Genomic DNA, 17,997 nt, shown 5'->3' on the forward strand with positions numbered 1-17,997 from the left:
AAAACAGTTACCTTATAATTAATATCTGTGAGAATAGATGCTTGCTCTTTTGTTACAGTTGAATAATCAAAGAGAGGCTCATTGATGTCCAAATCAGATTCAATAATCGATGGGGTGGCCCTAAAAATAAATATCAAACTGAATTAATTATTCACTAAAGAAGTTTTTATTGAAGAAAACATTTCCCTGTGCCGCACTGTTTAAAAACAACTAGTTCCGTCTAGAACTAAACAAGCCTCTACTATGCTGTATACCAACACTAATTTTCCAGTATCAGATCAATATTCTATTAGATAAGGCTGCAAATTATGTCAAATGTATTCTATTAACATTCTAGGCCGATTTCCGAAAACAAAATATGCCTGTCTCTCATTTAAAATAAAATAAAATAATAATGTGTAAAGAAAACAGCCACATATTAAATTTTGCAGTACAGAAATCCCACATATAACACGGTTAATTTGTACTGTGTAGTATGAAAACTGTTTTTATACAAGACTTTTTATAAATAGCTTTTCTACTCTTTTTTTAAACTAACTAATCATGTGCATATTATAAATCATGTCAGTATGTATCGTGTTCCCCAAAGCTGAATACTTTACGATGTTTTGCAACGTAAAATCATGTGACCAAAATTGTTCTGCTAGTACTTCAAGCATTGTACGCGAAAAAACGTGACATTTTCCACAAATTGGGTGACAAAAATCAAAATTGTTTCATATGGGATTTTTTTTCTTACTGGACTGTTGCTATTTATTTCTGTGGAAATGAGATATTTCCAGGAACATCACAGCTTTCAACAAAATAACTAATTAAAGAGCACTGAATTTGGAAAATTAGTTGATCATGAAAACTATAAAATCAAAAAAAACTTTAACAATGTGTCAAACCTAAACCGATTGAGATTCTCTAAAAATAGCTTATATGCTTTCTAAAATGCATAGAAAGAGCAAAGATACAAAATTTTATAAAAATCCGAACCTAGGTGTCGAACTACATTTTTTTTTGTTAATTTTACATGGCATGAAGGAGCAATTAAAATAATGTTACTGAATTTGGAAATTACTGAAATAATAAATAACATGAGTCGAGTTTGGGTTGCATATAACAAAACACTTCAAAACTTTTTAAATAACTTAAATATTTTCTGGATGCAAAAGGATTGAAATCTCAAACAAGACATGCGATTTCTGGCGATGGATGTGTTTCAATGTAGGTATGTTTCCAAAACATAAGTGTATGAAGGAAATTGCAGTGGCTGAAGATCGATTGGGAAAGTCCTACAAAGGACTTATTGAATTCAGCATCGCGAGCTTTCCACCAAATTATCGTAATTTGCAAGGATTTTAGATTTTCTTCTAATTTTAAGAAATCTGCAGAATTTCTGCAAAATTCTATCTTAAGTTGGAAGATATTTGTAGAAAATCTGCAGTTTCTACAGATTTTCTGCACCAGTTTCTGCAGATTTTCGGCACCGCAGTTTTTGCAGATTTTTGGCTCTGCAGTTTTTGCAGTTTTTCCGCATCGCGGTTTCTGCAGATTTTCTGCACTGCGGTTTCTTCAGATTTTCTGCATTGCGGTTTCTTCAGATTTTCTGCATTGCGGTTTCTTCAGATTTTCTGCACCATGGTTTCTGTAGATTTTTTTCTGGCACCCTGGTTTCTGCATATTTTCTGCAGAAATTTCACTGAAATTTGCAGAATTTCTGCCAGTTTTCTTCTCACATTTGAATAGGTTTTTGATTTTGAACATTTGAAAATAGTTCTGCAGCTCAGGCATAAGGCTCAGCTCAGGTAAATACCCAGCGGGTAGGTAAATATTTTTTGGGTATTTACCCGGATATTAACCCAAAGCCTGGGTAAATACCCAAAACCTGGGTATTTTACAAAAAAATGCAAAAAGTGAATGGGAAATTTTTTTTGTAAATCTAAATATGAAATAATTGGTAAAACCGATACATACATATGTGTTGCACAGTTTATAATATTTTTTATTGAAAGACTTGATGAAATTATGAAAGAAACATATTGTAAACCGAAGAATCTTTCGTTTCAATGTCATAACTGGAGAAGTATAAGCAATTTAATGATGAATTTCAGGATTTCAAAATAACAATCTAGGTTAGCCATATCCAAAATGAAAAAAAAAAAAGGAAGCATGAGGGATGTTTGGAAGAATAAACTGAGAAGTTATTAAGACTATGATGTTATTTATTTATTTTATTGCTGTTTAAGTGATAACGTGGCAAATATAGAAACAGTTTTCACATTAATAAGCAAAAAAAAAAAAAAAAAATGCAGTGTAAATCACTTCCAAATTTTCTGTCACATACAATTGAAATTGTGAAAACCATAAAACAAAGCCATGTATTACAAGCAATTTTCGTCAAACTTCAAAACAAGAGGTGGCAAAATCTGCTACTTCTTTAAAACTTCCAATGAAAACCAGATGGGGCAGTTATTGGTACTGTTTCCAAAGTTTAAAAGCTAACAAGTTAGTAATTTAAAATCTAGCAGTCAGTGAATCCCAGTTGTCCAGTGCATCAAAGAAGAGGTTCCTAGATGATGAAGTTATTTGACTTCGTATTGATAAAATGATTCATATTTTAGAGCCAATAGTGAAGTTGACTTTATCTCTGGAGTCAAATGATCCGCAAATACATTTGGTCAATGGGCAGTTCAACAAATTAGAGAATGTATTACTGGAACAGCTTCCCATGTCCCCTTTGCAAAAAAATGAAGAAATAGAAATTTTGAATAACTTTAAAGAAAGGAAAGAATTTGGCATTGGGGTCCAATTCATCTTGCTGCAGATATTTTGGATACAATGATGCAAGGCGGGGGATCTGAAACCACCTGATCTGCTCGATGGTTTAACGTTTATCTATCAAGTTGGGAAGCATATGAAATTAGATAGTTTTCAACTGAAGACTGAACTTGTTCATTATAAGGAAAAGACTGGGATATGGGGAAGGAAAATATTGTGGGAAGGATTAGAGAGTATGAATCTTTTGTTATGGTGGAGAAGTTTACGTGGAACCGGTATTATAGTAGAAGTGGCTTTGCGAATTTTAAGTGCTCATGTCATGCAGGGGCATATTACTGGGTTATAAAAGACTAGGACCTTAAAAAATTGATGTTTGCTTTTATTTGTAACCTGTTAAGCTTTTTACTTTTTGTAAAATGGCTTTTTATATCTGAAATTTGGCTATCAACATTGATTAGGCATATCCAACACATTTAATGTGAATATCATATTAGATCCCTAAGTTGTTTCACACAATAATTCTTGAAATGTGTAATCAAAATACAATTTTTAGGCAAAAATGTATTGTTTTGTATATGATTGGTTATATATATACATAGTGGAATACATACAGAAAAGTATTTTAGTTGAATATAAATATTTGAAATAAATACCCGGGTAAATACCCATTTTGGATATTTACCCGGGTATAGACCCTGGGTATTTACCCTTAAAAATAAATACCCGGGTATTTTACATCACTATACGTGATTCTATAAGCTTAAAAAAAACACATTTTTTTCTTTTAAATTTCTAATACACACCGAAAGAAGTCGCAAAAATTCATGTGGATCTATGACTTTTGTCTATAGTGGAAAAATCTATAGTGTGATTCATTCATTGAGAGGTACTTTATTCAAAAATAAAAATCAATTTTGTTGAATTATCTTTATTATTATACACTAGAACCATTCTTGAAATTTATTTCTAAATATAATTTCATTCAAATGTTGGTCTTGACTGCGGTTAACCCATTCGGAATGAATGACGTGCATATGCAAATATACATAAGCAATAGTAGCCGCGCAGAGCCAAATGATGCATCTTGCGTTACGGCCAATTATACACAGCAGGACGACCGCCGCACATTTGTGTTATCCTTTTAGAATGAAATATTTACTGTCAGATGGTGTTACTTATCCATGCTCCATTATCCATGTTTATCAGTATCACTCTCAATGACATCAGGATAACGTCCATCAATTATCTGTGATTTATTGGATTTTTGTGAATGTAAACCGGGTGAAAACGGAAGGGAAACACATACTCATTTTGAAGTGGTTGTTTATAGTTTGGATTCTCTCTTTTAGGACGGGATTTTATGGGAGACAGGGTTCGTACTCAATTTCAGAAATAAAATGAAGGAGTTATGGAGGAGTTTTGAAGGAGCAAAATGAGATTTTGAAGGACTACTAATGGGCTGTACTTCAATTATGTCGCAGTTTTTCAAACATATTTGACCCCTCTTCCCTCTTTGTCACAAAGTGTCACACTTAACCTTACTCCTCCTCTTGTCACATGTCATATTTTTATAAACATATTGTTGTAATAACTGTGTGATGTCACTTTTTGACACCCTGTCTCTTCCGCCTTGTCACAATTTCATGAACTCGTCTCCCCTTCAAGAAATGACATCACTCGTGGATGATTATTTTTATAATATCATAACTGCAACTTACTAAACAATTTTATTTTAACACAATCACATAAGATAGTAAATCTACTTGTGTATTTTTAAATAATAGTTAGACAAACTGACTTTTGCTGCTGAGAGTGTGGTGGAGGGAAAAGCAATAATCATAAAACTTGAAAATATAGCCAAGCACCATTTAAGCATGTTTTACTTCACTTATTAAATGTCTTAGTCAATTAATTAATAATATTTTCACCAACATTAATCACTTCTATGATCATTTTGTAAATCACATCTGTATGGAAAAAAAACGAAGTTACTACATTAAAATCACCCTTATGACGAAGTTAAGCTGTGAATTGAAGGATTTTAAGTAACAAAGAGGAAGATTATGTAGTCTTGAACTAAAAAAGAAGGAGTTTTGAGGGAATTAAAACAAAAATGAAGGAGTTTGAAAGGCCCTTTAAAAACATTTTCTGAATAAAGGAGTATTGGAGGAGTTTTGAAGGAGCGTACGACGTACTCTGGAGATATTCTGGCATGGGTTTTACTTTTAGCTTCATCTGCGTAGCCAGCACTAAAAGATCTCGTTATCTTTCTAAGGAGGAAATATCTAAAGTTATGAATGATTTATCAATCAATATTTCTGACAATGACAGTGAAACAACTAAAAATTACTGAAGTTCTTCACATTGTAGTTACTTTAAAAAGTTATCCGCTGAAAACAATGGCAAAAAAAAAAAAATAGAAGGAGATGTGTAGTTTTGCTCAAAGTACAATAAAAGAGGTGACACTGCCTAGGAATGTAAAATGTGAAATGTTGGTCTCTGCATTGATCCATGCTTTGATATGTTATATACAGCTTAGAAATATTATTACAATATTCTTCAAGTATTTCAAAATGTTAAGTGCAAATATTTTTAATGCTTCTTGATATTTGTACAAACATTTAGTGTTTTATTTAGGTACTTTTAGTTATAGTAAAATACAATCCTCATATAAATAATAGCCGATGATAGAGTAACTTGCGTGTTTCAACAATGAAACTTGCGCCACGGCATGATATATAATTTGATAATATGTTTTGGTAATGTTTAAACATGCATAGAAAGGCTTTATTGTGACAAGGCTGAACTTGATCCAGTAGCTTAACTGTTTAGCTGGTAAGACTTTTATTTTAGGAAAACGAAGAAACGAAAACAATTAACGCTATCTACTGGAGGGTTAATCCACTGGTGGTAGGGTTAAAATTTCAACTATCTACATATCACCAAACAGGCAATGGCTTTGTTCAAATGTAGAAGCAATTTTCTAGTATATTAATATTTTTTATCAGGGCTGGATTCAGGGGAGAGCAGGCGGGGCTGCTGCCCCGGGGCCTCCACAACAAAGGGGCCCCCACAATAAAATTTTTACAAAATATCCTAACTTTCATGAGTCGAAAATATCAGATATATACATTTATATCAAAAATTCGGATATTTTTGAACCCCCATTAGGGGTCTCCACTCCTTCGCTACCCTGGTTCCTCCACACTTCCAAATCCGGCCCTGTTTTTTATTGTTAAATATCAAATTTTTAATTGCTTTTTCTTTTGTTATGGTTGAAACTATGATAATGTTAATCGCAAATGTGAAAATTGTTTCATTTCTTCGTAAAATGTACATTTTATGATTTATTATGTAATGCATACTTTCTGAAATAGCGTATTAGGCTTAGCGGGAGAAAATGCCCTAGTCTGTAAGCACAGTCCGCATGTAACAGCTGCCATGCTGAGGGAGTTCTATCTTCGGTGGGCTGCTGTCTTGAACAGGTTATCACAATCCACTCTGAAATTCTAATTTTCAATGAAGAATTGGAGCATTGCAATTGCTTTTTGGCCAGCGATTCAAGCAATATCAGCCTCCAATGTCTCAAATTTAGCTGCCTTAATCTTGCAGACTTTTGATTACGGGTAACCCAAAAGGAAAAGTCTAGAGGCGGTCTGTTATACACAGGGTTCGTACTCAATATCTGAAATAAAATGAAGGAGTTTTGGAGAAGTTTTGACGGAGTAAACTGAGATTTTGAAGGAGTACTAACGGGCTGTCATTAAACGATGTCACACTTTTTTCAACATATTTGCCCCCCCCCCCCCTTTATCACTAAGTGTCACACTTCACCTAACTCCTCCTCTTGTCCTCATGTCATATTTTTATAAACATATTGTTACAATAACTGAGTGATGTCACTATTTGTCACCCTCTCTATTCCTTGTGTCACAATGTCATGAACCCGTCTCTTCCTCAAGGTATGACATCATTTGTAGAATGTAGATGATCCTTTTTAAAATATCATAACTACAATTTACTAAAAAAATGTTTTTCTAACACAATCACTTAATGTAGTACATTTACTTATGTGTTTTTAAATATTTGAATAAAAAATAGACAGCCTGACTTCTGCTGTTAAGAGTGTGGTGAAGGGAAAAACAATCATTCTAAAACTTGAAAAAATAGCCAAGCACCATTTAAGCATGTTTTACTTCACTTGTTGAAATGTCTTAGATATATAATAAAATTTTCACCTTCAACATTTATCAATTTGTAAATCACATCTTGATGAAAAGAAAAAAATAAATAAACATACGAAATTGCTACATTAAAATCACCCTTGTGGCAAAGTCAGTTGTTGATTGAATTATTTTAAGTTACTGTCATAAAGGAAGATTATGTAGACTTGAACTTAAAAAGAAGGAGTTTTGATTGAGTTAAAACCAAAATGAAGGAGTTTGAAGGGCCCTTCAAAAAATTTTCTAAAATGAAGGAGTATTGGAGTAGTTTTGAAGGAGCGTACGAACCCTGATACAATTTGGGCAGCCAATTCATAGGTCCAGAGCATGAAATGAGCTGCTCACTGAGTCAGGACCTCAAAAAAGCTATGGTTCTACAGGCTGTATGGCAAGCTACTTTTTCCTTTTAGGTTACCTAAACTCAGAAGTCTACAAGGATAAGTCCGGTTATAATTGAGGCACTGGAGGCTAGCATTACTCCATTCATTAGCCAAAATCACTCGAATGCTCTAATGTGTCATTGAAAATTTGAATTTCAGAATGGATCATGTGAACCACATTTACGGCCAACCATTTGAAAGAAATTATTTAATAAATAAATGTCAAGCATGGTACTTTTACTTTGTAATAAAGAATTATTTAACAATATTATATGGATCAATTTTTATTTTTCTGAAAAAAAAACATCTCAATGAATCACCCAATGAATATATGCCCTAAAATTTTGCAGCAATTTTCAAAATTTATTTAAAATGCTAACTCACTCCACTTCTTCAGTAAGTTCTTCTCTGAGTCTTGCAACTAGTGAGTTCCATTTCCTTGATTCTTCTTCATATCTAGAGGTAAATACATATACATTATCCAAGCTTTACATATAAAACAAACCACTCTTAGAATAAATTTTCAAACATTTACTTATTGATAGTTCTTGCAACGTCTTTTACATCGTTGCACAGATCAATTAAAACGTTTTATCTTTATGCTAAAGTTGAATAAATAATAAATATCATTATGCTTGAAAAGTAAAAATAAGAAATAACAATGATTGCACAAAATTGCAGATTACTTCAGACAAGAGTTTCAGGGTTACAAGGAACCCCTTTTTCAATGCAAAAAAACATCCAATAATGTCTTTTCATCCATAAGCTTTATTTTGCAAAGAAAAATGGGTTCCTCGTAACCTCAAAACATGTGTCTGCAGCAATCTGTAACTTTCTGCAATATGTTGCTATTTCCTATATATATGTACTAAATATTATAGTATTTAAAAATACCAGAACTTTTTTTAAATGAAATTGTGCTTAAGTGTTTATTGATTGGTCTGTCTACCCTATGTTTCATTAAAAAGAATAAATTAAAAGGGTAATGAAAAAAAAATATTCCTTAAAAAATCACAAAGGTGTGAGATCTCTTAACATAAAATTATCAGGGTTGGGTTTTGGACTGTCCAAAACTGGTTTAGGACAGGACAGGTGGTTTTTACCGTCCAAAACTGTCCAAAAGTGTCCTAAACTGTCTTAAACTGTCCAAAACTATGCTAAAGCTAAAGCGATGTAATCTAATCAATTCGTATTTACTGCAATATTCTTAATGCATAAACATAGATATTAATGAGGTTTAATTAATGAGTATTGGATAATATTTTTCTGCAAAATGTTAATTTAAAAAGTATTTTAGTAAAAAAATCCAATAACTATTACATAAAAACTTCCTTTAGTAACAGTTGATAGAGTTATGAAAGGAAATTCACAACACTACCAAGACAACTAATTTCAGTTTCATTTATAACTGAAGAATGTTATTAAATGTGCAATATTTAGGTGCAAAAAAAATAATTAAATGGTTTTTGCAAATAAGTTTTACATGATGTTTTAACAAAAGTTGTTCTTTAAATCACAGATTAAAGAACAAGACATTGATGATTAAATACTTATGTTATAAAACTTGTGCTATTCTTTTTTAGTTCATATTTTAAATATAGTACATTCTGTAACTAAAAAATTGTAATTTATTGCATTTAAATCAATTATTGCACTATATTTTGAACATTTTCTTTTGCACACATGCATAAATGTCGAAAAATTTGGTTTATGGAAAGAAAAAAACTCTTGCATACAAATGAGGAATTTTTAATGAAGAATTCAATTTTTACGTAACTAGATTAAAATCAGCTGCATAAATAAGCTGCATATATATTTATATTATATTTATACTTAAATATTCGCATAAAATAAATATATTAAATAATCAAAAAAATAAATAAATAAATACTTTTGACACATTTTGTTCTGTTTTTATATTTTCTTACAAAATATAGTTTCTCAAAAAGTAGTTTTGGACACTTTTGGACACAAGGGTTTTGAACAGTATGGTAACCCTGTTCCTAACCTTGCCAACCCTGCTTTCATTTGCACACACGCATAAACATAGGGAAATTAGGTTACTAATATCAAAATAATAATAATAATAACTAAATAAACTCATGCATACAAATTGATTTTAATCAAGAATTCAACTTCTATGTAACTAGATATAAATCAGCTGCATAAAAAAAGTTGAATGTTCTCATTGAATTAATGTTCAATATAAAACATTACTTTGATAATTTTTATTGTTTTGATGTTTTCTCACAGAATACAATTTATCTAAAAATATAGTTTTAGACACTTTCGGACAGTTTTGGACTCAAGGGTTTTGGACAGGACGGTAAAAACCAGGGTTTTTACCATGGTTTTTACCGTAGTGTCCAAAACCTTGCCAACCCTGAAAATTATGCTTATCATCTTTTAAAATTATTGCTTTTGAATGAAATATATGTCAGGTGGGGAACAAAATGGTGGGTTTTTCATGGAATGGCCCAGTAGAGCCAATCCTTATTCTTAGCACAATGAGTAGAGAATTGTCAGAACCCTGCTTACTGATAGGTTATTCATTAGGGTGGATCGAAAAAAACAAAATTTCGAATCTTAATTTGGAATACCTGCCAAAAGCTGTGCCTGTGTGAGTACAATATACATGTAAAATATTATCAAGTTTGAACAACTACTTGAGGGTCCTACCAAGGCTTGAATTTTTCCTAAAATAGGAAAAAAGGTCAATTTTCCAAAATTTTTATGAAAACACTAATGTTTAAAATTTTTGTTCGAATTCCATTAAAATGCTTCCCTCTTTTCACGTAACTTCAAAATTATTTACCTTCTTTGTCGCATTAAGTTTGCAATTGAGCTGCAAAGTTTCGGGAAATTAAACTAAAAACAGACTTTTTTAAAGCTTTTTTTCACATAGCAATAATTCTTCTTTAAAAGCCTAGTTATTATTTTTTGTAGTGACTGTGCAGGATGCAGTTTAAAATTTAAGTGAATTCTTACTTTATTACATTACCGGCCCGGCACCACTACAAGGAGGTGGCTGCATTTCGAGTTCCCCTCTGCCCTTCCATCTGTCCAGCCATATGTGTTAAATTTAAATATATCAATTCATTTTATATTAGAAGTAAATTATCACTATAATTATAGTTATCACTATAATTATTATTTAGTTTTTTGAATCACTTATTGATTCAAAAAACATAAAGTAAAGAGCATTATGTACAAATAATGTATATTTACGCCATACAGTAGCTCCAATATATAAGCAACAATATTTCACAAAATGGGGAATTTTGAAAGTTCCAATTAGTTGAAACCACAAAAAATAGTTCGCCCCATCCATTCATGAAACCACTTTGAAATCTTTTTTTGGTTCGAACGATGACATGATGCTTTGAGATTTGATTTTTACTAGTATGAAGCCATGTCTTACCTGCTGACCAATCTCAGACAAAGAAGCTTCTGTCACCGCCTGAGTGCGACAAGGGAACTGAAGGAACTCTATTGGCATAGATACTTTCAATCAATTTTTGAAGACTTTCATTAGATATGCTAGCTAAAATAGGGAGTAGTTATTCGACATTCTTGCCAGTTAATAACATTAGAGTAGTCTAATGCATTAAAGTTAACCTTTGGAATACGGAATTCTCTTATTTTTTTTCTGAACAGAAGGACAGAAGCCACTTCTTTGGCTTTCAACATTCTCCACAAATCAAGTTCTCTGATGTGCCTTCATTCACCAGTTATCATTGTTAAGAGGATATGTTTCAGGCGGTAAAAATAAACATTTCGTTGAATGACAGGATCAGTTTTTTTTTTTTCAGATTGTAACTTAGCTGACGAGATGCTGTAATTTTCTTGAATAAATGCCTCACTCAATTCAAACAAGATGAGGTTTTCTTTATTTGGAACCAAACTAGAGCATAAACTTTCACTATATATTCGATCAGAATGTTCAAATTTAAAGAAAGACTGGCATTTCAAATGTAAATTCGTAACATTCAATTTACTGCTGTAACCCATCTCGAGTGTGACAGTTTTCCTAGATTATGGCTACTAAAATTTAAGGAACATTGCCATTCAAAACTGCCTGATGCATTTCATAGATGCATATCTGGTCCGTACTGAGATCATCATAGTCTATTTCTGGCAAGACACACGAAAATGCTTCAAACTAGGCAAGTGATACATTTTCGCACACTTTCTGCAATTTACCTATTGGTCCTGAAAATTCACTCGGACCAATAGTTTGACCACCAAGGAGTGAGTACAGGTGATGCAAAGGCAGCTCATTCACATGCAGTTGGCAGATTAACCATTGGAAAGGATATCCAATTTTATTCCTTATGCCCGCAATTGCACCATTCTTTCTTCCGGTTTTCGTGGCATCACAGCCAACAGCTAAATTTTCGTTAAGGCTTAAACCATTTTCGATGCAAAAATCACACACTGCTGTCGCAACATGTTTCCCCGTTCCAGAAGTACGAGATCGAAATAAAGGGAATTGGGTTCTCTAATCATGCATGTCCCTTGCTTATGGTGCTTCTATAATATCTGTCTACAGCCATTTCTTTTCTCAGAGCTTTGTCTTTTCAGCTATAAAAAAATATACTTTTCAAACACCCTTTACTTCCAGTTAGAAGGTTTTGAAGAGAAGCACATGTTTTCTGTCTCTGTCTTAGAAGCTTATTTCTATCTACGACTCTAGAGCAATCATTATTGGGCACAATATCCTGTAATGTTGCTGAAGTAATTGCAGCAATGCATCTGTCAAATGCCGCACTGGTACACTCTTGATGGAGTTGGTAGAGAAGCCCTCATTTGTTTCACCTTCGAAGTTGCATCATTACCAAAAGTTGTTGATAGCTCTGTTAGAAGGAATATTGACGTTGCACATTTTTCTTCTTCTGGAATTGAAATTAAGCTTCGCTGGTTCTCATCAGTATTATCAGCTTATCAGAAGTTATGCCATTGCATGTTAGTATATTAATGTTTGCACAATTATTACATGAAATAATATGAATTTATGTTTTGATAATTATAATTAAAGAAGAAATATTGTAATGCGCAAAAAAGCTTTGAAAAAACCAGTCTTACGTTAATTCAGAGAAACTTCACGGCTTATGTGAGAACTTAATATTGCAAAGAATGTAAATAATTTTGAAGATACATGAAAAGAGTGTAAAAAGGAAGAATTTTAATGGCATTAGAACAAAAATTTTGCCTATTAGTATTTTCATAAAAATTTTGAAAAATTTACATTTTTTCCTATTTTTGGAGAAATTCAAGCCTTGGTAGGACCCTCAAGGAGTTGTTCAAACTTGATAATATTTGAAATGTGTATTGTACTTACACATGCACAGCTTTTGGCGGGTATTCCAAATTAAGATTCAAAATTTTGTTTTTCTCGATACACCCTATTATTCATAACTTCATAGCCCCTACACAAAACATAAAAAATTTCATACTTTGTCTTGTATGTTCTGTTTGTGACGAATTGGTGACTAGCCATGGTTTGCTTATCAAGCATCGTTTGCAAAGTTACTAAAAGGAAACTACATAAGAAATGCAAATCGATGTGGTCGAAGTTTGTGGCACTTTGAACTTTAAAGGTAAAATTTCAACACAACAAGGAATACAAACTGAAGTGACATCATAAATTGGCAAACATTTTCATATATCTCAGCAAATTTGTAACAAACATGATATTCCAGTGTTAAACTCTATCCTGCATCAATTTGCAAAAAAAGAACAGGAAGCATTGACATTTCAAACATTCTCCTCTTCCCTCTTAAGTAATTTTACATTGTACTTTTGTTCTTTTTACACAATCCAATCAGTTATTTATTTATTGGCTTTCTGCATTCTACTTTTGCTCAATCTTAGTATTTATTTCAAACATTTCTATGGCCATCTAAGACTTCAGTCGTAAAAAAGATTTTTTATTTTATTTTTTATTTGTAAGTTTCACTCTTTATATTTATTACACCAGTTTTACACTCCAATCAAAATCATAGGTAATAAATAAAAACATGGTCAATCATTAGGGTTGGATAAATAATAGCTCTAAAAACTTAAAATTACGTTCATGATGAAAGTGTTATAAAATAACAATTCATTTATTAGAATACATTGCAGTTCTATAGTAATAATTTGTCCCAGATTTTAAAATAACAATCTTTTTTTTTTTCAAATTTACCATCAAACATACATTAAATACTTAGTTCAGGTGATATCTATACTAATATTATAAAGAGAGAGGATAAATTTTTGTGTGTTTATATGTTCGAGGTAATCTCCGGAACAATTGCAACTACTATTTGAAAAATTCTTTCACTGTATGAAAGGTGCCTTCTTACTGAGTAACATAGGCTATAATTCAAAAAAAATCAGATAAATAGTTTTTTTTTTATTCCAATTCAGGCCCAAATTTCATGTAAATTGCCTATTATTGGCTGTTAAAGGGGTGAAAAATTACTTGCACATATTAATATTTTATATTGTAGAAAAAGGGTGAAATTTTCCGCGTTCTAGGCAATTTGTTTCAACGTTCTAACTTCATTACGACGGGAGCAATTTGCGTTTTTATATCGAACATTTTTAGCCTTAGCTGAAATTTTGGCAATACTTTCTTCATTAAATCTATCAATAAAAAGTGAAGGAATTGTCCCAGTTTTCTTTTTGACACCGTTGGAAAAGCGACATTTTTTACTCCAAAAATGTCTCGACTGTAGTCGAAAAAATAACCTTCTATCTCCAAAAGAAAAGAAGTTACAAGCCGTTTAAAAAAAAGTTCGAATAAATCTAATCTCCATTAAAATTACTGATGTTTTGTTTCACATTGCCATGGTTACATCTTTTAGCTTTGCTGCATTTTAATTTCTTAAAGGTCCACAAACTTGACGCCACGGAATTATAAGCAACGGGGAAATGTTTTCGCCAATTCTGCATTATTTTACGATCTACGTTATGATAATTCTCCCAGACAATGTCGAAATTGCGGGAAGAGTTTGAAAACTAAAAGTCTTAGCAATATTCCCAATTGTCGCCAAATTTGTGGACGCCAAAGACCAAGGGCTAATGTACTTTGGCCATGGCCTTGCTGATAGTGACAGAAGCAAACAATTTTAGCCCATAATTGACAATGGCGCCAAACCCCCAGTTATCGAAATATCTTCGAAATTACTAATGAAAAGAAACCAGTGCATCGTAAAAGCAGGGGGATGGAAGTTGTATTTGTACGCGCTTTTACATTTAATTCTAAAGAAGAACATTACTATGATTTAGCTTTCAAAACTTAATGATCTCCAAACAAAATATCAATGTGAAAAGTAGTCAAGTTCGATCGAAATGAGGTTCTTGGTAGACGGTGTCACCGACAAGATTCTGATCTCAACAAATAACAAGTTCCATAGCAGTTCCTCATGGAAATTGAACTGCCCCGTGTTCTTCAATTCATTTTGAAAACAATTTTTTACTTTCTTTGATCGCAGATTTAAACTTAACAAAATACTGTATAATTGGAACAGTCAAATGTTTTGGAAATTGTTTATTGACGACCAAAACTTGCCGCAAGTTTAATATCCGGAATCAAAGAAAATAAAAAAAATGTTTTCTGAATTAATTAAAACACATGGGTAAGTTCAACTTCTATGAGGAATAGCTATGAAACTTGGTACCCGTTCAGATCTGAACTATTTTATCATTGACACCGTCTACCCAGGGTCTCATTTAGATCGAACTTGGCTCCTTTTCACATTTATGTTTTGTAGGGATTTTATTTTACAGCGATCCACAGCCTTCGGTAATGTCCACAACCCTGCTATTTTAATTACAATAGAGAAAAGTAATGCCTTTTAGTTCAGAGCAATTTTTTTTAAAGGTTTAAGCGATTACAGTGAAATTAGTCTTATTTCAGCTGACTTTTTTTTTCTCTGCACTTTATTGTTAAAATATGAAAAACAAGACGGAGAAAAATAATAATATTCCTTTTCCCTCAATGTTTGTGCTATTTTCTGCTCCGTGATGAAATGACATTTTTCTGAACCAAGTTTTTGGACTTCTTAAAACAAAATGATATTTTTGTGAAATTGCGTAACAATTCAATTTTTTAACTGACGAATACTTTCGTGATAGAGAAGTAACAATAAGAAACTTAATTTAAATAGCTTTTCATGCACTAGGTTGACAAATTTAAATTTATGCGTTTTGACGGAATGACTGTGGTGGAGTGGCTTTTAAAGTCCATTCATTACTATAAAAATGACCATATTTTTTATTAAGTTGAAAATTGTTGCCTTTAACTTATATGACACTACTGTTGTTGTTTACGTGTCCATAGTTAATAATCGTGGAAGGATTGAGAGCCATTATGAGAAGGATTTTCAGCGTAAAGAAAAGAAATACACCACTCAAAGCATCTGAGGTTATGGAACCGACGTTTACCAGCATTTGAAGTTAAGTTTCTACCACAAAGCCACGAAGGTCCCCAGCGCATAATGAATGAGGCATAATGAGTGATATAGTTTACATTTTTCTTTTCCAAAGAAAAAACATCCCCATCACTTGCAAAAGGGCTGAGTTCCGGTAGCGTGGTCGCTTGGCGAGTTAGGCGCTGGTCAGTTCAGTCTAGGATTATTGCTATAAAGCAACTGTAAATGTAATTCATTGTTTTGGCGATTTGTTTTGGAAGAAAAGAAACTTTTGATTTGTTTTTATCCGAGTGAAATGTACGACATTTTCTTCTTTTTTTCTAAGGATGATTTTTAAATGTACCACTGGATTTTTTTTTTTCGTCAGGCGGATGGATTATGAGAGCGTGGTTGCTGGGCGAGTTTGGCGATAAACAATAGAGTTGCGAAACTATTTTTATATTTGAAAGATATTATTTGATGCATTTTTTTGTTTATTTGGCAAAATATTTTAACTCACTTTCACAAAACCACTTCACTCGCTAAATAGAGTTTTAAAGCAACTGTAAATCTAATTTAATGATTTGACCTAAAATTTTAAATTCCAAAGAAACTTTAATAGGTTTTTCTTTTCTTCGAAAAGGTGTGTACGCATTTTATACAAAGAAAAATGATCATTTTACATCAGAGGGGGAGGGGGCGTCAATTTTTTTTTTATTCAACGAACTTCCATTCAATTTTTAGCACGGGGATTGCTGTGCGGGTACTGCTAGTATTTAATAAAGAAACTGATAATTAAGATTTTTAAACTGTATTAAATTAAGGGATATTAATAATTATGTGAAAAATAAATACCTCTTAATTTCTTTGTCACAACTTTTCAGCACTTCTGCAGTTTTGAAGTCTTCCGTACTCCTAAACAAGTTAACAGTAGATTTTAATAGGCATTAGGTATACATTGAGCGCCAAGGTACCTTACAAAAATATTATACAATGGTGTAAAAATGAAAGATTTTTATTTAACCTTCTACAGAAGGCGTGAGTATCAAGTAGATGCAGTACATTTGAATTTGACTTTAAATGTCTGAACTTATTTCCTTGATCACTGTGGAATGGAAAAAAAATGAGACACGTTTCAAGACATGAAAGTTTCAACTGATATTTCAACCAAGTGAGAAGAGTCCTTGAAGCAAATTGCATTTTTAAAACAGAATAATTATAAAATAAAAATAATTAAAACACTTTAATTAATATCTCACTAAAAAGTCAACTTATAAAGTTAAAGAACTTATTCTTTTTAAATTACTCTTTCTTTATTTGACAGTGGCAGAAAACTCATTCTGATAGTGGCCCTCCTGTGAATCCAGAAAGTTTCTTAACATTTGAGTTTAAACTTTGATTTTCTTCTGATTTTTAAAATCCTTATAGTGGCCCTCCTGTGAATCTAAAGTTCTTAGCATTTGAGTTTCCACTTTGGTTTTTTTCTGGTTTTTAAAATCCTGATAGTTGCCCTCCTATGAATTCAGAAAGTTTCTTAGCATTTCAGTTGCCACTTTTGTTTTCTTCTAGTTTTTAAAATCCTGATAGTTGCCCTCCTGTGAATTCAGAAAGTTTCTTAGCATTTCAGTTGCCACTTTTGTTTTCTTCTAGTTTTTAAAATCCTGATAGTTGCCCTCCTGTGAATTCAGAAAGTTTCTTAGCATTTCAGTTGCCACTTTTGTTTTCTTCTAGTTTTTAAAATCCTGATAGTTGCCCTCCTGTGAATTCAGAAAGTTTCTTAGCATTCAGTTGCCACTTTTGTTTTCTTCTAGTTTTTAAAATCCTGATAGTTGCCCTCCTGTGAATTCAGAAAGTTTCTTAGCATTTCAGTTGCCACTTTTGTTTTCTTCTAGTTTTTAAAATCCTGATAGTTGCCCTCCTGTGAATTCAGAAAGTTTCTTAGCATTTCAGTTGCCACTTTTGTTTTCTTCTAGTTTTTAAAATCCTGATAGTTGCCCTCCTGTGAATTCAGAAAGTTTCTTAGCATTTCAGTTGCCACTTTTGTTTTCTTCTAGTTTTTAAAATCCTGATAGTTGCCCTCCTGTGAATTCAGAAAGTTTCTTAGCATTTAAGCTGCCACTTTTGTTTTCTTCTAGTTTTTAAAATCTATTTGTGCTTTCACGTATTAGCATCATCAAAATCAACTCACACTTCTTTAATCAACCCTGACCTTTATGAAAACGAAACTAG

General features: G+C 32.2%; 1 protein-coding gene across 1 annotated transcript in view; it reads right to left on the reverse strand.

Moving 5' to 3' along the window:
• LOC129226950 (uncharacterized) overlaps positions 1-17,997 on the reverse strand; it is a 43,905-nt gene that overhangs the window by 765 nt on the left and 25,143 nt on the right. Inside the window, exons 5-7 of the mRNA XM_054861579.1 lie at positions 16,624-16,683; positions 7,754-7,825; positions 12-120 (exon numbers count right to left, since the gene is read on the reverse strand). Coding sequence (XP_054717554.1) covers positions 12-120; positions 7,754-7,825; positions 16,624-16,683 — 241 coding nt within the window. The remainder of the gene's footprint in view (positions 1-11; positions 121-7,753; positions 7,826-16,623; positions 16,684-17,997) is intronic.

Source organism: Uloborus diversus, chromosome 7 (genome assembly GCF_026930045.1).
Source record: "Uloborus diversus isolate 005 chromosome 7, Udiv.v.3.1, whole genome shotgun sequence".
Lineage (NCBI taxonomy): Eukaryota > Metazoa > Arthropoda > Arachnida > Araneae > Uloboridae > Uloborus > Uloborus diversus.